The sequence below is a fragment of the Mytilus edulis genome, chromosome 2 (assembly GCF_963676685.1).
Source record: "Mytilus edulis chromosome 2, xbMytEdul2.2, whole genome shotgun sequence".
NCBI classification, from domain to species: domain Eukaryota; kingdom Metazoa; phylum Mollusca; class Bivalvia; order Mytilida; family Mytilidae; genus Mytilus; species Mytilus edulis.
This window is the reverse complement of record NC_092345.1, coordinates 11,541,971-11,569,393: the sequence shown is the minus strand read 5'-3', so window position 1 is coordinate 11,569,393 and position 27,423 is coordinate 11,541,971. Positions and strand designations below refer to the sequence as shown.

The 27,423-nt window shown below is 32.0% G+C and overlaps 1 protein-coding gene across 1 annotated transcript; it reads left to right on the top strand.

Annotated features, from left to right (window-relative positions):
* The first annotated feature begins 996 nt into the window (after nucleotides 1-996).
* On the top strand, nucleotides 997-27,423 carry LOC139510482 (uncharacterized). The gene is made up of 6 exons (XM_071297056.1): nucleotides 997-1,172; nucleotides 5,933-5,994; nucleotides 8,899-9,007; nucleotides 9,776-9,855; nucleotides 16,747-16,782; nucleotides 25,147-27,423. Exons 1-6 carry the CDS (start codon nucleotides 1,081-1,083, stop codon nucleotides 25,365-25,367), a joined length of 600 nt encoding a protein of 199 aa, XP_071153157.1. The 5' UTR covers nucleotides 997-1,080; the 3' UTR covers nucleotides 25,368-27,423.

Here is a 27,423-nt window from a genome sequence, read left to right as displayed (position 1 = left end):
TAATGAGCGAAATCCATACCACTTGCGGTCGAATTATTCCACACACTATGTCTTGAATTATTTAAATCTTTAATTAAACGACAATGTATTTTCTATATACTAGTATACATTTGTTCGCGCACGCGGTATTACTTGGCAACTACGTTCATGTTTATCTACGTATTTAAACACCACTTTTTTTTTTGTGGTTTGTTTTGTATTTGCGACTTTTTGTATTTCTTTTGTTCTTATAACGTGACTCTGTACTTTAAAAGATCCCGTCAGTATGATATTGTTCTATTTATATGTCATTATGATATATTTCTATTATGAATTACAATATACGTTGAACCACAAACGTCAAAATCATTCAATCGCGTAGTGGAATTAACTATTTTTGGATTCTTATAAATTCTATATATAACTTTTGGACTAGTTTAAATCTCGGTCTATTTCTTAAATTTATTATACATACTTTTGATTTTTTAACCCTGTATGCTAACATTCCCATGAAAATTTTTAAATTGTTTGTACGTACATTGAACGACAAATTTATGTGACGTATAAAATTTCCTGACGTCAGACACTCAAATCAATAAATGTGTTCGTAGATAGTAGATGTTTTTGTGTTCTGTTAAATTGTTCCTTTTAAAATTGTTAAACGATGATGACTGATGTACCCATATTTTGACTATTATATTTATTGTGTCTGTTTATTTAACGCATCAATGTAAAAATATCGGAAATTGATGAGACTGTCATTAAAGTGAGAGGGTTAGCGCTATAGAACCAGGTTTAATCCACCATTTTCTACATTTGAAAATGCCTGTACCAAGTCAGGAATATGACAGTTTTTGTCCATTCGTTTTTGATGCGTTTTGTTATTTGATTTTGCCATCTGATTATGGACTTTCCCAATTGATCTTCCTCTAAGTTCAGTATTTTTGTGATTTTACTTTTTAATCATGAACGAGGAAGAATATTTTTATTTTGCAAACGGAAATACGAGTTTTGTAACTGCAATTGTTCACAACTATTTCCTGGACGACTTTTAAATATGTTGACATTGAGAAGGATTGTTAATATGTTGCATAAGTGAAGATGTTTATAGTGAAAACTATATTTATTATAGGTGTGGTTACAAAGATTCACGAAGGAGTTCCTTTATTCAGTCCATGTAAAAAAGAGTTAAGGTAAATTGTTATATAAAGCTGTACACAATCAATATATATATATATGTCGTGTACAAGTTGCGATTTTGTACAGGTTATAACTTGTACAAAAATATTGTACATGTTATAACTTGTATAATGCAAAAATACAAGTTATAACATGTACAAAAGTACCTCGTAAGTACCTTAAATTTTGTACAAGTTAAAACCATTTTTAAGCAATATTTTGTACAGGTTATAACATGTATGAGGTACTTTTGTACATGTTATAACTTGTATTTTTGCATTATACAAGTTATAACATGTACAATGTTTTTGTACATGTTATAACCTGTACAAAATCGCAACTTGTACACGACATATACACATACATGAACTCGCATCTAATTCCATAGCTGGGTGGATGGAGGGAAAAATGGTGGTAACCTCTAGTAATGCATTTGGCACATATCAAGGCTTACACATATGTTATGTAATTTTATATGAAACCAGCTTTGTACTAGATTGACACACTGAACTTGAATTTAAACGTGCTAGTTACGTTGCACAGGAAGACATGTTACCCTTCCGGACATATTACTCTACCAGTATTTGGTCTCATTATAAATGAATGGTCATTAGAACGAAAGTAGCAATTCCTCCTTTGCAAGTCTTTGGTCTGGCCCCATCGGTGTTCGAAACCACAAATTGCAACACTAACAGCGTTTACATAACTGCTCTAACACGCGACGATTCAATTACAATGTCAGAACATCGTAACATGAAAGGAAATTAAATTGCAATGCTCTTTTTTGTTAATGTATACCCCCACCTAACCAAAATAAAAATCAAAAAAAAAAAAAATCACGAACACATTATAATTTGTCTTAGTGGAAGGATTTGGCAATGAAATGTTTAAGCAACAACCATATGTATGTACATTTATTCGAAATTTGTAAATACTCTGTACTATTTATTCATAAACAAAAAAACACATTCAAGTAACAAACAGACTGTAATTAAAGGGAAGTTATCACAAGAAACACTTTAGAACAATATAGGCATATCAATGCCGTTCAACAATTGGCCAACAGAAATCATGGGACTCCTTTTTTGAATTCAAATATAGCTTTAGTTTCTCAATCACTTTCAACATTGTTCAAGTATTTTTCTAATATTGTTAATTTACCGCATATGAGGACAGTTCCCGTAAGTTTTTTTTCTCTTATATGACATGTCATGTTTTTGCAGTTTTCATTATTTTTCACTTGTCTTGGGATTGTGACTCTCCCTTTTTATAATCAATACCTTTGCGATATTTCTTTCTGCACTTATAAAATTATTTTCAAAATACTCTGTTTGCCATTTCCCGTAATTGACCCAGCCTAGTTGTCTCCCTTTAAAGGGACATTGATTTTTATTATCATAAAAAACCTAAGGGCACTATTACTTTTAGATTTTTTTATCATTTGACATTTAGTGACTACAAAATTTAAAAAAATCAAAAAAAAAATCATTTTTACCGGTATTTAAAATTATTTCTTATTTTTATACATCTGATTCATCCATCAGTACAGGAAAGTATGTTTAGTTTAAAATGTATATTTGTTGTCCACTGTTCAGATACATTGACTTAAGAAGGGTATACAAAAGAGCAACATAAATTCTGGAATGCAAATCTAATATCACAACTTCCTGTACTCTAGAGTTATCTTCCATTCCAATAGTTGGACAGCGTACTTTGAAGGCATCAAATACTATGTTATAACAATTACTCACTCTGTTGTAAACCATACGGTAAACCACGAACTGGGTCCAAAATAACGTGCTCTAAAACGTTCCTGGGTTCTGTAATGACTTTGCAGTTTAGGTCGAGATGCCTGTGAGAAAGGGAACAGATAAAAATAATTTTGACATTTAAATTTCTTATACGGTTTAAAGATGAATAATCCTTCTAGATTAGGATCACATCAATAGATCGTGTAAATAATCAAACAAACTATATGAATTAGGATATGAAGTTACATAATATTTATGAAATGACTACTTCAATCTGCATCAACATTTCATATTTTCCTAGGCTTCGTGCTTTTAAACAAATTCCACTGATTGGTTTCATAGTATAATTTTGTAAACAAAAGGAAGTTACTTATTGAAACTTGAAAATGAATTATAGATATTATAATCAATAATTCCATGATAAATGTTACACATGGTTGAAAGCATTAGTCACTAAAGAGTATACAATCAAAATTTGTTTTTTTTGTTGTTGTTGTTGTTTTTTTTTTTTTTGCTTTTTGAACGATTACATAAATATTATTGAAATAAGGAAAGTATTAACTACAATTTTATGACAAAGGTTATATCTTATTATGAAAAAAAAGTTGAAATAGTGAGATATCAAGCATTTTTGTCCTGATCAATTTACCGTATTTGGAGGAGGTTCCAGCCAAATAGATATAGGAAGATGTGGTGTGAGTGCCAATGAGATCGCTACATCCAAATAACAATTTATAAAAGTAAACCATTATAGGTCAATGTACGGCCTTCAACACAGAGCCTAGGCTCACACCGAACAACAAGCTATGAAGGGCCCAAAAATTACTAGTGTAAAACCATTCAAACGGGAAAACCAACGGTCTAGTCTATATAAAAAACGAGCATCGAGAAACACGTATAAATTACATAAACAAACGACAACTACAGTACATCAGATTCCTGGATGATTTAAAAAAAATGGATGTTTCCAGAGGCCAGACAAACTTTTTAATTTTACAAATCATTAGTTTTAATATAATAAAAGGTTCCTGAAAGTTAACTGATCTATAAAAGAGGGGCGAAAGATACCAGAAGGACAGTCTAACTCAAAGATCGAATATAAACGCCATGGTTAAAAATGAAAAAGACACACAGACAAATGATAGTATACAAGACACAACATAGGAAACTAAAGACTAAGCAACACGAACCACATCAAAAACTGGAGGTGATCTCAGGTGCTCCGGAAGGGTAAGCAGATCCTGCTCCACATATGGCACCCGTCGTGTGCTCATGTTGTTACAAAGCCGGTAAATAGTCTTCTTTCGGTAATTCACATTCGTGAAAATAGACGGGAATTATAGTTACGACACAAGGAACATGTCCGATATCATCTGTGAAACGGTTATTCAATACCGCTCAACCATCTCGTGATGGCGTCCGTAAAATTTACGAAGGGATGATTTCAACTTAACTATTTGGAACTCTTGGTTTAATAGCTTCCTTGTGAGCAGCAACCATCAAGGACATCATGATAGGAAATACAAGCCCGGGAATATCGTATCAATTAGGATATATATACTCCGTGTGCAGGTGCTGCTGGAATGTTGCCACATAAAAATTGAAAGTTCAGAATTGGGAAGCTGAAATCATCTTTTGACGTAAAGTTTTGTTTTCAACTGACCCTTATTGTCAATTTCTAGATGTCAAGATACGTGGCAGAGTTAAATGTATCTGTTGTTTCCTTTATCTCTAGTTCGATGGGATAGATCAGTTCAACATAATTACCAAATTTTGAATTATTTAGTGAGAGAATATCATCTATATAGCGAATAGTAAAGCTAAATGATACTTCTAACTTCTTATCTTTCTTACTAAGAGGTTCCTGCATAAAGTCAGCCTCATGATAATGAAGAAACAAGTCGGAAAGAAGAGCAGCACAATTGGTTCCCATTGGAATGCCGACAGTCTGTTGTAAAAAAAAACACGTCCTTCAAACAAATATGTTGTCAATCAAGAAATCAAGCATCTTAATAATTTCAGTTTCAGAGGTTTTTTTTGTTTGAATCAGAGTTATTCTTTACAAAGTATGATTTATTCCTTCCGAAGACAAGATACTCGTATCTACATTTGGCCTTTCTTTTTTTTTTATGAAAAAGGCAATACCAACTCTTTCAATTTGTCTTTAGTTTTGAATGGGGAATACTTGTGTAAAGTGTAGAAAAGTCAAATGTTTTATTACTATTGCAAGATGAAAGAATATTAGATTGTATGTACTCTAAAAGGTCTTTGGAATGTTTTAGTATCCACATCTGATTCAAACCTCTAGAACAGGCAGTTTCACAATAACTTTGAAGCCCGGCTGTGATTGCTGATAAAAATAGATTTTAACAGTTTAGAAAGAGGTCTTGTGGAGCACTTGGAAGACCCAGCAATATACCGTTGTTTGTAAGGACACGTATGCAGTATAAGTATCTAATACAATCATGGAAGATCCAGTTCTTCATCTTTGGTTAAAATTCCAAATGAACATACATAAGACCTCAGATTATCCAGGGTTTCCTCTTTGGCAAGTGTCGTGAGGGTATATGTTGAGTTTCCAAGTGAATTGCCATGTCCTAATTCATTTTCAGCAGTTTCTTTAATTAGAATTCAAACACATACGATGTTGTTTGGGGGTTTATCTGCGGGGAAAACAACATATTTGCCAGGGAAAGGTGACAAGTGCTTTACAACATTTGGGTTAGACCGATTCCGTTTCTTAATTTTGATTTGTATCAACGACCTCCCAGCATTAATCCATTCGAAAAGAGTATCTACGTCTTCTTTCTCGCGCTTAACCCATTGCCTGACATAATCCTCGACTGAATCCATCAGTATTTTGAAGTTGTATTTCCAATTGATTGATTTAGGGTCACAATATATAATTGATACCAAGATAACAATCCCGCAATATATACACCTAATTGAAATATATTTTAACCTCAATGTTCCACATTTCTGTCAGAGGTATTCATTATTGATATGAGAAATTGAATTTTCAGCACAGGAAAGGTCCACTTCTTCTGCTGTGATAACCATGAAGAAAAGGATAGACGATGTATAGGTATTTTTTGCAACGTATTTTTTCTTATAAACAAATGTTTGTTTTAGCTCAACAGGGAAATATGAGCTATTCTCTTATGGTTATGGCCTGCTATCTATGTCATGCATGAATAGATTTTGCTCGTATCACACTGCACATAGTGTGATACGAACAAGAGCAACGAAAATATGCATTAATTTGATTGGCTTATCTAGCGTCACAAGACGATATTATGGCCTTTCCATTGGTTAATTGTTAGGTCAATGACGACTTTCAAAGGTTTAGACATTTCGTCCATGGCAACGAACATTGCGATTTCGACATTTATTCGTAACAACACTATCTTCTTTTTGTCAAATTTTATAACATTCTGAAGCGTAAAAAAAAGATTACAATAGTTGTTTCCAAACAATTATCAACACATTATTTATGACTTTTTGTCCTTTCAAATTTGTGACAATATGTCCTGTGACTTTATGTCCGTTTACCCAGAATTGTCAGTTGACTACTAACACTAATTTTCACCTTTGATGTCATATTTTATGGCCCACCTACGAAAGTAGAGGGGCATTATATGCTTATCGGTCTGTTCTTTTTCGTTGTTTTTTTGGTCATTGTAGTGTTTGATGAAGTTGAAGTCCAATCCACTTGAATCTTATACACATGTTCCTTATGGTAAGATCTTTCTAATTGTGATGCCAAATTATAATTTCACGGTCCACTGAACACAGAAAATGATAGTGCGATAGTGTATCATGGATACATTCTTGTTACCAATACTTTGCGTTTTCCTTGGTACCTCATTTACTAAATTTAAAGAAGGATGAGAGGAATTACATCAGTTTAAAGATGTCTGAATGGGGATGAAAAATCTTTGTATTGTGCTACTTAAATAAGCAAAATGGATTAACAAGACCGTATCTACAATTAAGACAACATAAAGGCAATCGTCTGGCGACTCCTTACTGGAATTATTGCCGGTTGTAAACAATTTTTACCTATATTTTGCGTTTTGCCTTAAATGATAAAAATCATAATAAATTAATAGCCACTTTGAATCACAAAAAGTAATAAGCAAATCTATTTTTGCCGATATAGTTAGTAAACTGTCACTCCTCATAGGAGGGATTGTCCTTAAATGAGTTTTTTTACCCTCTTTTGTGTTTTAAGCGAGAAAAAAAGATAGAGAGGAACTACACATTATAAATGAAAAGCAATACAAATTCAACAAAACAGGGATTTTTGTAACGAATTCTTTACCTGTCTACAATGGGGTATAGTGTCCCTTGTTTAATATACACATAGACCAAGACGAGCGACACCTCAGAACCTCTAGTTATCAAAAGTACTTGCATGCTTAGATTTGTTAGAATTCACAAATTCGCCAAACCTCTGTAATATCATCTGAATAATAATAATAAAGACACACTTTTTATTTGGTGGCTTGTACCACGGCGAACCGACAAGCCACCAGCACCTGCAAAAAGCCTGAGGCAGTAAGCATAATTGTGATGTGTGTAAGGATCATTTTAAAAAGAATTTAAAACAAAAACGTTTAGGAAGCCAAACATTTTTAAAAGGTGTAAGAAGGTTTGAAATAGTAAAGGCACACATAGAACATTTAAACTCTGTATAGGTCATCTTAACATAATTGACTTAGTTTGGCGAATTGCGTAATTTTCCCGTCCGTGAGAGACCAAAAGTTTGAAAGCCAAAGGTATGAATAATTCAAAAGCTTTAAAAGACCATGTCATAGAGAGAACAGTAAAAACTGGCGTAGGTTTTCATTGAATTATTTTTTTAGGTCAACTTTGCCTATAAGGTTTAAGGACATGCTAACTATGATAAAATTTAAAAATTCATAAAGACTGTTTATTTAAACTTAACAAGGAACGGGTACTAGGAAATGATTATACAGATTTAAGGTACTTAGAGAAGAACATTTTGAATAGTTTATGACGACAAAACAAGTATCGACACACTAAAAGAATACGATGCACTTTTGTCCAAAGTGAGTATTGGCATAACACGATTAAATGTCCATGTAAATCATTTTACTCACTGAGCATCTGGAGTCCACTGTACATTATTGGGTTCTACGTATCCGTCTGTGTGTAATATACAGACCCCCACTATCCAAATCTAATAGTTAGCCACAAAATCCACAATTTAGTTCATTGGTAGTAATAGATTATAAATCCGAAAAAAGTTTCATTAGTTTGCATTATCAATTCACACAAACTGCAATAATAAATTCACTGTAATGGTAGCAGCCATTGAGCGCTAACCACTACTCACTACTCTTACATCTTACGACGGAACGGCAAGTTTCTGGCATAGTAAAATCTTGTCACTTTCACATAGGAAAATTGGACGCATTCGCAACAACAACCGCTTGCAAGACACTTGTGAACAGTATAGTAACATCCAGACTTGATTATGGAAATATTCTGCTGAACGATATTAACAAGACTAAGATGAACATTCTCTTTTTCGTACTTTTTTTTTACTTGTTTTGTATAAACTTTTAATGCCACTTTTTGAATACCTTTTTGGTGTTTTTTACTTGTTTTGCATGCTTTTAACTTAGATTGCTATTTGTTTTTTTTTGGTTTTTTTGTTTTACATTGTATTTTTGTATTGACGCTTCTTGTCGTCGTTGTTCACCACATGAGAACTTTTAATTTTATGGTAAGCATTTTCGTTTTATATTTTATTTAAGTATTTGAATCTGACACAGTGTATGTTTTATGTTTTTTGTCTTTGATTTGTTTTATTTACCATAATGAATGTACAGCGCCTTAGGGTAATTTTTATTTGTTTTATATAGGGCGCTCTATAAATTTTCATTATTATTATTAGTATTATAATACTATTAGGATGCAGATAAAATTATTTTCTGTACCTCCAATTTGTTTTAAACAGAATGTCAAATTGGGTACAAGTCCTTCGATGGAAAGCCCTGTGTTGAATGTCCACAAGACTTTTATGGACGAAAGTGCAGCGTTAAATGCAAATGTCGCGCAAATCAAAGGTACCAAATGTTTGAAATATATTTTGCATGAACAAAACTAGATCCAGAGAATACATAAATGAGATATAAGCCTAAAACAAAACAAATTCAAAAAGATATATACAACCATCAACAAAAGAAAACCGTCTGTACAGTAAATTATATTTCAATCGATTACTATTAAATGTGTTTACATCTGAATCATAACTGTGCAAAACAAAACATAAAAAAAAAAAACCCAAAAGGCAAACAAATATTTATAACCCAACAAAACAAAACTAGTAAGCGCTACGTCTTTTGTCTAACATAGTAAATTACCACACACTCTTGAACTAGAAGGGACGGATCTAAATTGTCACGTAGAGTGTCTGAACAGTACTAAATATGCTGCACTATATATATTGTTTGAAGTTGACGAAAACATAGATTATCAATTTCAAATGATTTACAAGTATTAAAATTGCATGTTAACGAAGCGAATTAGCAAATGCATCAGCGGGTATACAATATGTATGTTAATCTAACTTAAAGTCAAATTCAAGAAAGACAAAACTATACTCAGATATTGATAAAGACCACTACTGACTATGTAGTTTATTTACTGGTTTCAATGTTTACCATAAAAGTAATGTTTTGGATTAAGCTAAATAATATAGCCGCATCTGCAGGTTTATTTAAAATATTCTAGACAAATAGATTTAAGTGCAAGACATCAACAAATAATATTTTATATATAACAAAACTAACAAATTGAAGAATCACGATAGTAATATGAACTCTTGTCTTTAGATGTGATCATATCAAAGGATGTACAGACCAATTAGCATGGGCTGGCAATATTAGTACCGACCATCTTCCAAATTTCAAAGGTATTTCAAGATATTTGCATAGATAAAGAACTAAGATAGGAATCCACCATATACCGCTATCGAACTGAGACCAACGGACGAGATCGTTAAATAATTAAGGGCAAATTACCAATGAGCAAAAGCAATCCTGTATAGTAACCTCAAACAGACGACAAGCATTAAACTACCGGATTAGAAGACCCATGATGAAAATGTGCCGAGTTTAACATGTTTTTGAGTAATCAACCTTCCCCCATTAGAAAGGTTTTTCCAGAAGATAAATAAAACTTGATAAAACAGGAGGACAAGAAATTTATCTTTACCTTTTACCTCAACATAGATAAAAAGTTTCAATCCCTTTTATCTAATATTTAAACGTGGTAAATCATTATGGTTTAGTGATTTTTAGTTTTGTGGCATGTACAATGCTTATATCACATACATAAATGATGACAAAACAGTTATTATCAACCTGTGGAGCAGGATATGTTTATTTATGCCCTCCCGGAACACATGAGATAACCTCTGGTTTTTAATGTAGTTCGTGTTGCTCAGTCTTTGGTTTTTCATGTTGTGTTTTGTGACTGTTGTTTGTCGGTTTGTCTTTTCTTCAGTTACGGCGTCTTCACTTTATTTTCGACTTATGAGCTTGAATGACATTTTGGTATCGTTTGCGTCTTTTTTATTACTTAGTGTATTATCTTTTCAACCGTTTTGGATTGAGCTACAAAAGAGAAAGAAACAGTCTTGTTCTTGTATTATCCTTCATGATTAGTGGATCATTGAGTTTTTCGTTTTTGTCAGACATATTAAAACTAACCCTGACACTGAGCGTTAACGGTTTGTATACCTCAATATTATTGAATACACTTGTAAAACAATTAACCTATCTTTATCCATGTTATTTATACTTCGAAACTGGTAACCTCCCGAAATATACCAAAATACCAGAATTACAAATATACATACTACAAATGCACAAATTACACAGTTACAAATTTACAAGTTTATAATTTACGAATTAAACATTTTTTAAATTTACAATGTTACAATATACAAATTTACGAATTTAGAAGAATTGTGACCAAGTTGGCTATCCATCAATCTTTGCACCCCAGTTTCTATTTCTTACATCCCACCACTTTTCTTTTACCAGGTATGATCTAAGCCTGTGACAAATGTAAATTGAATAGATCTATTGATACGAATAACAACGAATTTTGACCACAGGGTGTGAAAAGCAGGGTTGCTGCAAACCCCTGCTTTTACGTGTACATTCTTTTTAATAGCATTGACATAAAAGTTTACTTATAGTGTTCACTACAAACTATTCCAAGACTTTAAAAAAAAAAATCAGGAAATTCCAATAGCGAAAAAAATATTTAGCATCTATTTTGATTTAAAAAAAAAACACTATTTAGATATTCCTTTGCTTGAAGCTAAAATTTTAATCCCATATGGCAATGTCTTTAAGAAATTTCATTTAAATTATAAATTAAAAAAACCGCATAGTTTTCATTTGGACTAAGTCTTAATCATAAAAGAAATATTAATGTTTGAGTTGTTTAAGACTAATGATGGCACCCAGGGGCGGATCCAGTCATTTTAAAAAGGGAGTGTATGTTATGTTGCTTTCTTGGCTGTTCGGGTCGTATAAGTGGTAAGGCATACAATTAATAGCTCTACCATTAAACTAACCATCTCATAGCTGATAAAAGTGGAAAATGTTTTCTCTCTGTAGTTTAATTCGTCCAGAATAGCCTTTATACATATAATTTATAATGGACTAAAAAAAGTAATTATAAAGGCTTATACATTGTACACTTTTTAAAATTTGCAAATTTCGTTTCTTTTGGGAAAGGGGGGGGGACGTATTAACACTAGAAAAAGGGGAAACATGTCTTAATCATCTGTGTTTTTTGTCCATAGATTTATGAGTTTTGAACAGCGGTATACTACTGTTGCCTTTATTTGAATCTTTTTGACACTTTGTTTTCAATCAGTTATCGTTGTTCGTTAACCGTTTCTGTGTTTTTTGCCTGTCTATTTGTGTAAAAATAGAATGGCCGCTTCCATCTGAATATATTTTTATTCAAAATAGGCATCGAAAAGTGTATGTAGTGAAACGTAGTATAAAATCTAGGTATATAAGAACACAATCAATATATTTTCAAGGTGTCTCACATCTTTTAAAAATGATCCTTCAAATGGAAAGGTTTATTATTGGTCATTTTAGTCATCGATGATGATTGTAGTTGGACTACAATGTGGAATGCCCTATGCCTGTCTTTCTATATTTGAATAATAAGTATCCTTACAATAAAATTAGTTATTTTCAGATGATTTGGTTTTATTGGACTTATAGTCCCACTTGATGCTGTATCGTTTGCTATTGTTTACGCAAAGTGGAAAGGGATTAATCTAAGTTGGAAGAACTTGTTTCCCAATCCACTATAAACAAATATGTTTACACTAAACTATTGTTTAAACTGCATATCTTCTTATTTATTTTCTATACCATGTTGGGTAACGAATCGTACTTAAGGTTGTAATGACATGTCCATTGACGAAAACCGTAAAATGAACTTTAGGGGTAAAGTGTCACCTTTTGTTTATTGTTTAATTCGGTTGTTGTCCAAATTAGTTCTGTATACTTCACATCTCCTTGAAATCATTCAAAGCAATTGGACACGAGTGCTTCAACTGAAATTCGAATTGGTGCAAAATCAAAGAATCTGATTTTACATGCACATGATTTTTTGAAAATTACAATGATCGTTAATATTTTGCAGTAAACAAACAAAACATTACGGATATAATAATCAATCAATTACATGGTTACTAATTTAGTGATGTTCAACATAAAACGCATACTTTTGACTAGTTTTTTAACTGTTTTAAGGTACCTTAGACCTAAGTATAGTCGTTTGTTAGTATAAGGGGTTTTATGCATACTGCTTAAGTTTGTTGGCGTGACTTTAAAAAAACTAAGATTTTACTAAGGAAATACTAAGTTTAAGATTTTTTATGCTTACCACTAAGGAAAATAAGGCGGAGTTTCCCTAAGTTAAGTGTTAACTAAGGAAAATATTAACTTAAGTTACTGTAGCTTTATGCACACGGGCCCTGAATTTATAGTATTTGTATTGTCATTTGATAAACTCCTGCTGATTATAAAGTGCACAGTTTTGTCTGATGTCAAAATCTTTTTTTGAATCCGTCCGGGTTTCCTTACTACAACCGGAAACTACTTGTTTAAATTTTTTGTTGTTGCAATGATTGAATTTCAGTTGTGTCTATCTCTGTATAACGACAAAGTCATTTATGACCTGTGTATATAGCAAATTGCAAATCCATCGTTTGGTGGTGCTCCTAATAGAAGCGGAACGTACAGATAATACAACAGGCAACAGGTTTTACTGGTTGTTAGATATATAGAGTTAAATGTTTGTCCATTGCCGGCCGTGTTATTGTTAGAAATTATCTCATTTAATGCCATTTTTAATAAGATATTGAATGGAAAAATTGATACTGTCTTATTTGAGCGCGATATCTCTTTGTGATTTTACCGCACTAAAATATATATATGGTCCCATATCTTTTCTTGGTGAATAACCAATCACAGGAAGCCAGCTTTTGCATCTCTATGTCATGTTCCCTTCACGAATGGCTGCACCCATGTAATCTTAATAAGTACATTGTAACCTGTTAATTATTTCTAATACAAGCAAAAGCTTTTCTAACTATTCAGTCGTCTTATAGCTGATGAAAGTGGAACATGTTTTCACGTTGTAGTTTGATTCGTTCAGAATAGCCTTATGTATAATTGTAGTGGATTACAAAAAAGCTTATAAATAATATTATCATATATATGGTCCGAGACCACCATTGATTTTCGTTGTTCACAAATATAGTCCCTAGTGTTGACAGTGGGTTACTTGCCATTAATTTTTATACCCCTTCCAAATTTATTTCTCCATGTTTAATGCCTCAAATTGCAATTACGGGGGTGAAATTACACTGTACAAAAATTTGGGTCCCGAATTTTAAAGGAAAGTAGTGATTTGGTCCGGCTGAAAACGGTTTAAAATCAGCACTTCGGAAGCTGTCAAAAGATTTCAAGACGCCTTAAACATAAAATTTTCCATATTTTGAGTTAGAGCCGATGAAGTTTTCTATAATTTTGATATAATTTGTCCCAAAAGTAGTACAACACACTGTAAAAGTTTCTATGAGAAAGCGCAGGTGGGATTTTTTTTTTATTTTCATTTATGTTCTAAAAGAAATGCACTACAAAATAATTGTGGTCTCGGACCATATCAGGATTGAAAATTTATATTTACGCCAGACGCGCGCTTCATTAATAAAATACAGTATTTTAGATATACTCATTTCTTTTTTTGGAATACATATATAATAACACTGAAAAGGTAAAGGAAATGGCTGAATCATCTGCGTATCTTTTTATCAATTATATTTTCAAACAAATATTGGAGTTGTCCGTTTACAATTTCTTTGGGTGTTTGTGTATTAATTTGTGTTAGAAAAATATGACCACTTTCACCTGAAAGTGTTCGTTCCTTATAGGCATTGAAAAGTGTAGATAGTGGAACTTAGTAAAATGTAATCATATAAGATATTACATTGTTTTTTCTCAAAATGATCCGTAAAACGTAATTTACATACATATATGTTTATTTTTGTTGTCGATGAAGATCTTGTTTATTTATTGTAGTTGGACTGCAATACGTAATGCCCCATTCTATATTTGAACAATGAGTATTCTTACAATTAAATGTTTCTTTTTTCAGATTATTTTGTTTTATTGGACTTCTTTCACATATTTTTTTAGGGCAAACATCTTAAGGGTAATTTGTTATAGTATACCTATTGTAAGCGCCTGAAATAAAAGCATAGAAGTTTCGCCCTCATTTTTTTTTTAATAATTATAGACCTTTTTGAGAATACAGAAGATGATTAGTTCTCAAATGTAAATTTATTTCACTATGAGGCCATCAACATAAATAATCAACAAATTTTACCAAAAAAACAATATTAAGCGTAAAGCTTTATACTGTACTGTTTTTTTTGGTGTTTTTTTGTTTTATTTTTTTTCACTTGTACATATCTCCATTTACTATGCTATTTAATGGTAGGTGACTAATAAGGCCTTTATCGTACTTAATTATCCTTCAAAACTTGACATACTGGACTGACATAATCTTTTGCGAGAGACCGTTCATATGTTGACATATACATATCTCTTTGTTTTATTATCATAGTATATGTATTTCCATACTTGTTTTACAATTCTTGTATAAATAATACAGTTGAGAATAATCTTTTAAAATGACTAAAGTATTTTCTTTTATTTCTCTTTCTCTCATATATATAAATAGTATAAGCAGTCAATTAAGATAAATAGTCAATAAATCTCTAAGCAAATATTAAAAGTATGACCGGACTTTGCTAAGAGTCTAAAGGAATATCTGTATTATTTTGACAATATGATTAGTTTAACATGAAATCACAGCTATTCTATATATTATAGTTAGACTTGGGTGAATACAAAAAAAAAAAATAATTATGAATACTTAACACCTCCTTTAAAAATTCAGTCATAGAAACATTCCTTAGAATATGTAAGCATACATGTAAAATTGCTTTTTTCGTCTGAGACTTCTTTTTTTGTTCTTCTTATATTCTTCCGTAGATATTTTTCTACAACGTCTGCTATCTTAATAGAAAGAGTTAGAAAGATCTCCGAGGCGACGGTAACTATTTATGTGGAAAACCAAAGAGTTTGGAATGGTGTATTTTTAATCAACACCATTAATCTATATTGGTTTTATATAATATAAAGTTAAATTCTTGACTCGTCGTTTTTGCATCATGACGGCTAACAAATTTCACCACGTTTCTTTAGTAGTATGCTTTTAAAGTATGCTTTTGAAAAAAAGTAATAATACAAAACCTATGTTGGCTTATATTCTACATCACATATTCCTAAAACTTTTTCGGAAAGTTAGACGACACAAATGTAATAGACAGACAGAATCACAAAAGCAAGATGACAATAGACAAATTACGTTACCATACCAATGGTCATAAAAGGCAATACATATATATATATATATACAACTCGTCTAAACATCAACCCAACAATGTTAGATCTGTAAATTTGCTTTCGCAAATTTTTGGTTCTTCCCTCGCCGGGATTCGAACCCATGCTACTGTGATATCGTGACACCAAATCGCCTGCACTGCAGCCGTCCCGCTAGACCACACGACCACCTGGGCTCTCAAAAAAAGAGCTTTCGGTGGGCATGTGTTACCTTTCCACGTCAGTTTTAATCTAGCGGCGTACTACAGTACATGATATATAAGGCATGAAGATATATACAAATAGAGAAACTTATGTATGTTAAAGATCATATGCTAATGTTTATTTATTTTTTGGTCCTTTGGTGGTTTTTTTATTTTATTTATGCATATTCAATAACTGTATATATTTATAAAATCATTTTAACATAAACAATACCAAAATGCCGCTGTGAAATCGGGTCTTCCAAAATGTCAAACAATTACTAATCAGCTAGACTAAGTGTGGCTTGAGCAAATTCCAGTGATCCGTCTTATACGAATAAACATTAACGAGAATGGAGCACAGTGTTGTGGAAACAATTCAAACATATCTAAATAACACGAGTTATAACATAAACGACATTTCCAACATAATTAATGTAATGTCATTAACAATATCAATGAACAAACACATTTGAAGTACCATTTGGGATTATATTTTTCATATTGCGTCTACATGAAAGAAAGGAAAAGTTTTAAATTGAATTAAGTTGGTTTTAAAACGTTTAAAAGAAAGAGGAAACTTACTTAATCATACATCTTTTACAGGGGAAATAGACCAGACAACAAAGCAAGTTTTAACAGGTATGTTTCATGATATGGAGCAATACAGGTTTAATTAATGTAATTTGTGTCGTGTAAGTGTAGTACAAAAGTAACTGGTTTTGTGATTCTAAAATTGCTATCAATACTATAATATTTTCCTTTGTTTACGCTAGCATAATTGTTTCAAACATAGTTTGACAGTTGCGATGAAATATTATCAAACTTTAGTTGAACTTTCCAATCGGTATTTGAAATGTAAACACGTAAATAAAGGCAACAGTGGTATACCACTGTTCAAAACTCATAAATCCATGGGCAAAAAAACAAAATCGGGGTAACAAACTAAAACTAAGGGCAACGCATTAAATATAAGAGAACAACGATACAACATTAAAATGTAACACACACAGAAACGGACTAAGCATTAGACAAAATCCTATGAGAATAACAAATATAACATCAAAACCAAATACATGAATTTGAGTAGATAAGTACCGTGACACGTTTTATAGTAATGTCAATTCACACTCAAAAATAAGAGAAAACAAACGACACAACGGAAACACAACGTTAAATGTAACACACACAGAAACAGACTATTATATAACAACACTAAGATATATGTACCACAAGTATACACTTACTAAAAAGGTTTACGAAATGCTTCACACTATAAAAATAACGTCAGTTTTGATGTGATTTTTCCGAAAAAAAGATCGGCTCTTGAATATCCACAATTATATCTTTGTATAATTATAACTTTCCATTTCTAAGTAGCAACATTCCAGCAGCACCTGCATACGGGGTATATATCTCCCAATTAATACGATATTCCCATGCTTGCATTTCCTATCATGATTTTTTTGATAGAGGGTTACTGCTCACAAGGAAGCTATTAAACCAAGAGTTCCAAATGGTGAAGTTGAAATCATCCCTTCGTAAATTTTACGGACGCCATCACGAGTTGGTTGACCGTTATGGAATAACCGTTTCAGAAATGATATCGGATATGTTCCTTACGTCGTAACTACAATCCTCTTCCCTTTCATGAATGTGACCTACCGAATTAGACTATTTACCGGATTTGTAATCACATAGGCAACACGACGGGTGCCACATGTGGAGCAGGATCTGCTTACCCTTCCGGAGCACCTGAGATCACCCCTAGTTTTTGGTGGGGTTCGTGTTGTTTGTTCTTTAGTTTTCTATGTTGTGTCATGTGTACTATTGTTTTTCTGTTTGTCTTTTTCATTTTTAGCCATGGCGTTGTCAGTTTGTTTTAGATTTATGAGTTTGACTGTCCTTTTGGTATCTTTCGTCCCTCTTTTATACCCCCGCTTTGAAAAAGGAGGTATACTGTTTTACCTCTGTCTGTCCGTTAGTCCGTCCATCAGTCCATCAGTCCGTCAGTCGGTCCGTCCCATGAATATTTTTCGTCACATTTTTCTCAGGAACTACAATACAAGGATTTCAGAAATTTGGTTTCAAGGTTTTTTATAAGTCTGCTATACTGCGTGATACGTTTTCAGATTCATCACTCGACAACTTCCTGTTAACCGACCACTTGTATGATTTTACACATAATAGCCAAGTTGAAAATTTTCGTCACATTTTTCTGAGGAACTATAATACAAGTATTTCTGAAATTTGGTTTCAGGGTTTATATAAGTCTGCAATACCGTGTGATGCGTTTTCAGATTCATCACTCGAAAACTTCCTGTTTACTGACCACTTGTATGATTTTACATTTGATAGCCAAGTGGAAAATTTTCGTCACATTTTTCTCAGGAACTACAATACCAGGATTTCTGAAATTTGGTTTCAGGGTTTATATAAGTCTGCAATACCGTGTGATGCGTTTTCAGATTCATCACTCGACAACTTCCTGTTTACCGACCACTTGTATGATTTTACACATGAAAGCCATGTTGAAATTTTTGTCACATTTTTCTAAGGAACTATAATACAAGTATTTCTGAAATTTGGTTTCAGGATTTATTCAAGTCAGCAATACCGTGTGATCAGTTTTCAGATTCATCGCTCAACAACTTCCTGTTAACCCATCACTTGCATATTTTTCACTTTTAAAATTATACACTTGCGGCGGGGGTATCATCAGTGAGCAGTAGCTCGCGGTTTCACTTGTGTATCCTTCTTTCTGCAAGGCATTACCAATTCTATAACCTAAAAGTCAATAGAATCTAAGCAACATCGGTAGGAAAATAAAATTTTCGACTCGAACTACGTGCAAAGCAAAATGAACTTTAACTTGAAGAAACTGGACAACATTTCCGACATTACGTTATACAGAAAACGAGCAAGATCTATAGTATGGAAGGCAATATCCGCCATAATTTTACATTTCTAGATTTGTAAAATGCAAGATCTTAATTTGTAAAATGGAATTTATTAGTTTGTAAAATACAGTTTCTTCATTTCCATCCGTTACATATAGATTGCACCAAAAACTAAACTTTCATATTTAAAGCGCGAGGCTTGCCAAGTTTATTAGATACTCTAAATTTAACTATTGATAGTAGAGAAACACCGTAATTCACGAGTTATAGAAAGGGAATCTGTTTCTCTAATGATATTTATCCTTAAATATTGATAGATTTGCATAAAGTTGGGTACTTCATATGCCATCAAGCATGGTATCCTATTTTTACGTCACAAAAGGACATTTCAGAAGAAGTCAAGAAAATTTAACCAAAATTAAATTTCAACCAATCATTTGACGAGAACAAGTTTTTCACCAGTGAGGAGAAATATTTTTCTCACACCGATCAAGAAATGACAGTAATGTGAAAATAGCACATAAACTAGAGAATTAAATGTTTACATTGTACATCTAAAATGCAACTTCTAATTTTAATGTGTAAATGCAATTCCTTAATTTGTTTTTGTATTTCTTCGTTCCTTACATAAAATTCTACGTGTCTTAATTTGTGAAGTGTGATTTTCTAGATTGTCATTATTTGGCAGAAATTGAATGTCAGTTTAATTGTTATCGTTGCCAGCCAATGAGAAGTTCCGTTTCTTACGAAATAACTATAAGATACAAATCGACAAGTTACAAATCAAGACAATAAACAAATCAAGAAGTTTTACAAATTAAGAATGAAATAGTTCCGTTATATTCAAAACACAAGGTAGCTGTGGATCCACTCGTACCTTAACCAACTCGTAGCCAATATCTACCAACTCGTATTTCTACCAGTTCGTAACTTATATTTTATTATCTATATGAAATGAATTTTGTTATGTTATTTTATAAATTACAAAATACAATAAAGTACAAGTAAGTATTGGTAATAGTCTGATCCATTTTTCTTTTAATTCAGTAATATCTAAAGTTTATTATTTGTCTGGTCCTGTAGTATATGAATCTAGAACGGAGCGTTCCAGCTCTTTGTCAACAAATTATGACATGACACGACCCAAAAGGGTCTTACTCGAGTGATACTCCACCTACCAAAAAATATCTTCCATATAACACAACTGCTCTACCCACCCTGACAATAAAGGGATTGGTGCAAGAGGACTATCTTTACAGAAATCGATTGTAATGGAACTGTGATTTTTAGCTTATGATTATGATTATTCAATATGTATTTAAAATAAACAATTCCGTATATTCACTTACTGCTAAAGACGATTGATTAATATTTGGTATTTCTGATTTTAAACTAGAGACTCTAAAGAGCCTGTGTCGCTCACCTTGGTCTATGTGAATATTAAACAAAGAAAGTAGATGGATTCATGACAAAATTGTGTTTTGGTGATGGTAATGTGTTTGTACATCTTACTTTTCTGAACATTCTTGCTGCTTACAATTATCTCTATCTATAATGGACTTGGCCCAGTAGTTTCAATGAAAATTGTTAAAAATTGACTATAAAGGACAATTACTCCTTAGGGGGTCAATTGACCATTTCGGTCATGTTGACTTATTTGTAAATCTAACTTTGCTGAACATTATTGCTGTTTACAGTTTATCTCTATCCATAACAATATTCAAGATAATAACCAAAACAAAAGCAAAATTTCCTTAAAATTACCAATTCAGGGGCAGCAACCCAACAACGGGTTGTCCGATTCATCTGAAAATTTCAGGGCAGATAGATCTTGACCTAATAAGCAATTTAACACACTTTTTTTTGCTCTAAATGCTTTGGTTTTTGAGTTATAAGCCAAAAACTGCATTTTACCCCTATGTTCTATTTTTAGCCATGGCGGCCATCTTGGTTGGTTGGCCCGGTCACCGGACACATTTTTTAAGCTAGATACCCCAATAATGATTATGGCCAAGTTTGGTTTAATTTGGCCTAGTAGTTTCAAAGGAGAAGATTTTTGTAAAAGTAAACGACGACGGACGCAAAGTTATGGGAAAAGCTCACTTGGCCTATCGGGCCAGGTGAGCTGAAATTGAATTGCATCAGAATACCAATCAATAAAGTTTAACTTGTATTTTGTATATTATATCAAAGAACCTAAAATAGAACTATTTTATTCTTGATTTGTAAAACTTCATGATGTGTACCTTGATGACAGATGATTTGCAACTTGAAGTTTTTCTTGAGAAACGGAACTGATACATTTTGCCAAAAGGTGACTCAAACAAAGAAATTATATTTCACAAATTAGGAAATAGAGAATGTCATGTGACGAACGTAGAAAATACGTTCAGAAATTAAGAAGTTGCCTTTTACACATTAAGAAGTTACATTTCACAAATCAAGACACGTAGAAATGCATGTAACGGATGGAAAACAAATTAAAAGAATCGCATGTAATTATTCATGTTTCAAAACCAGAATAAGACATCGGTATGAAAAAGTTAAAATGTATTCAATATCTAATATTTTGTAAGCGAGAAACGAAAAAAATCACGGGTATATTCAAATTCAACAGTCAAAATCAAACTGACAAGGTCATGGTAAATCATGTAAAACAAACATACAAAAACAAAAACAACAGTGCACAAAACACAACGTAGAAAACCTAAGAATGGGCAACTCAAACTAAACCGAAAAAACCGTGGAAATCTCAGGTTCTACGAAAGGGTAAGCATATCCTGCTCCACATTTGGCACCCGTCGCGTTACTCATAATGACAAACCCAGTGAACAGATATTCTTTTCACTCAATTTCTGTTGTTATACTTCATATTTTCTATACTATGCTCTTCAAAATGATACTTGTATAACTATTTTCATATGAGCGTCACTGATGAGTCTTATGTTGACGAAACGCGCGTCTTGCGTACTAAATCATAATCCTGGTACTTTTGATAACTAACAATATCTGAAACAAGTGTAAATTAAATGTTTTTTTACGAATAACAATGAATTCATACCAGAGGGTATGACGAGCGGGGTGTCTGGAAACCCCTGCATCTACATCCCGAAATAACAGTCCATTGTCATTCATTAAAAAAATGTTTAATAGCATGAACATAAGACATTACTTATAGTGTTCACTAACTATAATTAGCTACTATTTTGAATAGAAACAAATCGTTTTAATACTCCTATGCTCGAAACTAAAATGTTAATCCAATATGGTAATGTCTTAAAGAACATATATTTATTTGAAATATACATTAAAACATATAGATTTCATTTGGACTAAGTCTTAATCATAAAAGTAATATTAATGGCACACAGGAGCGGTTCCAGAGGAGCTAACCCAGGATAAAATAAGGAAAGTTCCAGCCATATGTCCAAATTCTAAAGCATTGGTCGTAAAAAGAGGTGTACCAACCCCCGGCATCCCCCTCTATGATGGTCCCCAACAAAGGAGGTTTCTAAATACACAATATATATTTTTGTATGTTAAGCTTGTCCGGTTGTCGGATTTCTTATAAAGACACAGTATGTTCCAATATGAATGTTTGTTTAATGTTGAGAAGGGGGAGCTATTTTTTTTAAACCGTATATTTCCTCTAAATAACAGCTAAATAATATAATATCTGTCAATTTAATACAGCAAATATTGTTGTTCTTCCCTGGCCTGGATTCGAACTCATGCTACTGAGATATCGTGGCACAAAACTGCCTTGCACTATACGGTACATAATATATAAGGCATAAAGATGGAATTTATACAGTTCAGCTAAAATATCTATCGTTATAGATCTTACAAATCAATGAAGGATGCAGTCAAAGAAATTCTTATATTATAAGTAATCAAAAATCAACACAATATTCAAGCCTGGTACAGTTCTGCATTTGAATTGTACTTAAATATTTCACATATTAAAGGTTTCTGAATAAATGTAGTTAAAGAACTTGAAATTGGTTGTATGAATTGAATGTATATTCAATTAAAGATTTCTTGCTGTATTGAAATACACTATGCTGTTATGCAATACTGAGTAAATCTGTTGTCAGACTATAAACAAAAAAATAACAAAATAAATTGTGACCTCTTAAATCTTGAGGGAAACATATTTTTTACAAATTTTGAGTGAATCATTTTTTTAGCCTCATCCTTTTTTTGTAGAAGTTTGCTTTTGTAAAATGTGTTACAATTTTTAAACAAAGTCATTACACTTAGACACAAGTTATTGTCTGAATATAACAGAACCACAAACCAATTTATGCTGATAACAATGATATTATCCAGATTCCTCATCGTAACAAATTGACCGTATCAATGATTTATTACCGTATAAAGGACCGAAGATTTTCAACAAATAAAGTTCCAATGATTTTAAACGACTAAAGTTCCAGCTATTTTCAACGAATTAAGTTCCACACATAACAGAAATTTATGAAAACAAATACTGCTCAAATCAGTGTTGAGTTATTAACAGAAAACTGAGAAATCCCCCCTTATTTAATGAATACAACCCCATAAATCGGTTACGTAAAATCTGACATTTATAAAAAGCAAAAGGAAGTCACGTCAATAGATATAAAAAATTCAGCAAAGTTTTATGAAAACTGTTCAAAGCGTTTTTGAGTTGTTGTCCGAAAAGTCAGAACCACCTTTTTGTAATGAATAGAACCCCATAGCTTGGAAATGTACAAACTAAAATTTATAAAAATCGAAAGGGAAGTCATGTCAATACAATCAAAATATTGAGTAAAATTGTATGAAAACTGCTCAAAGTTTTTTTGAGTTATGGTCCGAAAAATGGGAAATCCCTCCCTTTTAATGAATACAACACCATAACTCGGAAACGTTATAAACGTCAATAAATAGAAACAATTCAGCAAAGTTTAAACAAACTGGTCAAAGCTTTCTTGAGTTAATGTCCGACATGTTGACGACGGACACACGGATGGACAAACGGACATACGAACGGCGGTATACATTAATACGTCCCGTAAAAGGGCGTATAAAAAGTACTAAATGAGGCTGTTAAATTTGATATATGCCTTTTTGTGTTTCTTTGTTAATAATTAAACTCGTCATAGATACGTGTTTGTTTTATAGTGATAAAGATTATAACACAATTTTGACTACTGTATCAATATTTTTGCCATTTATAACTATTCTATCTGTTTGTTTTGTTCACGCATCATTGACATAATGAACGCCTGTATTAAGTCAAAAATATGACATTTGTTATCCATTCGCTTGATGTGTTTGATCTTTTGATTTTGCCATTTGATTAGAGACTTTCCTTTTTGAATTTTCCTCGGAGTTCAGTATAAAAGTCATTTCACTTTTTTCTTGCAATGCTCTTGTAATCCACATAAGTGTTTCCCAAATCGTGATGCAATAAATTTATTAAACTACAGAGCAACGTCTATTACATTAGGCCGATGTCTTTTATAAGACAATGCTATCACAGGCACGTGTCTATAAAAAATAGATAAACCACATACTTTAATCAAGTGTGATTTTAAAAATGTCCCGTCCTAGAGTTATACTGCGTGCGGTTTATCTGGGTCAATATCCCTAATGCGCCTCAAAGGGAAGAACTCAAAAGTTTTGCTTAAAACAAAAAATCTCTATAAAGTGGACATTTTCTATTTTTTAACGAGTGACTTAAATTAACCATTTGTGTTGATATGGAAATTATAGGACCATAGAATAAATGTATGTGTACAACCTATGGGGTTATTTGATGTATACAAAGTACTAAATCTTCAAAGAACATTTTAGTGTGAAAAAAAGGAATTTTGTACCTCCAAGAGCTGCATTACGATAGGATTTTCGGGGTGTGCTAATTAACGGGGAAATAAATCTCACTTCGAACCCCGAATATTTAACCTTATATGTGAAAATGTGTCAGCCACGAAACGAGCGATCATACATATCTAAGTTTACGATATGAGCTGAGCCACAGAAGAACATGTTACCATTGCTGGCTATGTGAAATCAATTACACATATTGACTCATCTGTGCTCACAATCCCTTATTATAGTTTTCCTTTTCTTTTTTCAGATAATCCTAACAAAGGTCCAACATTCATTACTTGGTACATAGTGGTAGCTTCAGCTTTGATCGTTTGTATCGGCGTGGTCTACTTTTGCTTTAAGAAAAAAATTGAAAAGTGTAGAATGCCACCTGCTGGCCAGTCAAGCCAATCGTGTGAACAAAATCGTCCCATTGAAGACATAGAGGTGTTACATGATAATGGCTATGATTGTATTGTAGAAGTATAAGCAGATAAAACATCCATTTTGAATGCGGTGAAAATACGGATTTTGTGTTATAAAAAATTGCTGTATCAAAACTGTGAAGCTATTTAAAATTTAGGAAATTATCTCTTTCATGCAGAGCTCTGATTCTTTGTCCGACTTTGGCTATACTTGTTTGTCCTTTTTGGTTTATAGCTCTTCATTCTTTGGATTTTCAAATATTTTGGCCTCTAACATCACTGAAAAGACATTGATTGTCGAAATGCGCATCTGGTGCAGAAAAAATGTTACCGTTTATGATATTACATTGACGATGATAACGACATTGCAGTGGACAATAAAAATAAAAACTCTGATCACTTACAGAAATAATTACGTAAGAGTTATAAATGATAGCTTATTTACTTTTTCATAATCTTTTTTGTTGTAGGATACAGTGGGCATTTTTCAATAAAAGTGTGAATTTCAGACCTAAAAAAAAGTGGAAAATCAACTTGTCTAAAATTTTATTTCAAGAGTTATTTTGAATACCTCTAGATCTATTATAGACCTGTTTGTAAATAAAAATGCAATCTTGAATACTCTTTAAAATGATATTATTTTCATAATGTATGTACTGTTTCGTAGGGGATATTTGTCCACTACGAAACTGCTCCTAAACGCACATCTTATTGCATTTTAATGTCTATTATAGACATTCAAGTTTGTTTTACTTTATATACTAGAAAGATCTCATTTAGTTCTGAATTGGAGAACCAGTTTTTATCGATAAAGATTAGACAGTACTTTACATATTAAAGTACAACTCATGTTACGAAGTGGACATGTTGATGAGTTTCGTAGTTGACAAAACAGTTTTGTAGTTGACATCAACCCTATTTTATGTTGATAAAAACATACTGAAAATTACATTTAACTAACCCTTGTTATTTGTTTTGCAGGAATATAGTTGCAAAAAAGAGTTAAAAAACTACTACATGGTAGTAATAGTGTCAACTACGAAACGTTTTTCTCCCATACTTGTTTCGCAGGTGACCGTTTCGTAGAAGACATATTCACATGTTTTATTATTTTTCACAATCCATATATTGCAATAGTAACAAGAATGATTCTATTGATCAAAACACGTACTATTAAAGCTGTACACTGATATTGTTTTCATAATTTTAAAACAAGATACTGAAGGAGATTTGACCCGTTTCGTAGAGGACATACGATATCACTCTCAGACTGGTCCATTTGACGGCTCAATTTTCCCCCCAACAATTTAACTGCCGTTATAAAAGCATCACTTCGTTTGTAAGACCCTAATGTTTATATCTCTGGCACACATTGATTTTATAAAACTATTTATTAGCAAAATTAAATGGTCATGAATTTCAGAGATACACCTTCTAAAATAAAAAAATCCTTTGTCAAAATATGTTTATTAAAATCTGTTGGCTCTAAACATACTTTTGAATAATTAAAGTAAAAAATTAAGTAAAAAAACCCATTTATTTCTACCTGTTTTTTACAATACTATAGAGTATGAATGTTGGGACATGCCATTTTAGTTATTTTAGTTTTGTGTAACATTGTATTCCCAAAATATGTGACAATTATTTTCTCTAATTTCTGAACAAAATTTATATAGTTCAGCTTCTTTTAATTTACATTTCAATAAAAATTATTTACATGGTAGAATCCTATGAACATTCTTAAATCAAAAATTCGATAAAAAAAGAATTTCTGGTTATAATGAAAGACATGGAATACATAGCATTCCAATCTTGGATCTGCATTTTTAAATATGTTTCCCAATTATTAAGGGGAAGATAAAGAAAACACTTTATTATATTCCAAAAATAGATTTAAGAAAAAATTAATAAGATTTATTTTTTTTAACTTTATCTATTAATTTATTTTCAATAATATCCAGTTTAGAACTTCTATCATACTTTCCCCATCAATTTGGAATAGTACTTAAAATAGCATAAAAAATTAGTATTGACATTATACTTTTTTTCAAATTCTTTATATGAGAATAATGTATTATTATCTGACACCAGATTATTAATAAAGAATATACAATTTTCAA

Bases quoted from the DNA above. Each gene is read 5' to 3' on its own strand.
- LOC139510482 (XM_071297056.1), top strand. From the start codon at position 1,081: ATGTTTATAGTGAAAACTATATTTATTATAGGTGTGGTTACAAAGATT. The intron at 9,856-16,746 runs GTATTTCAAGAT...CATCTTTTACAG, and splicing joins CCATCTTCCAAATTTCAAAG to GGGAAATAGACCAGACAACA. The intron at 16,783-25,146 runs GTATGTTTCATG...TTCTTTTTTCAG, and splicing joins AACAAAGCAAGTTTTAACAG to ATAATCCTAACAAAGGTCCA.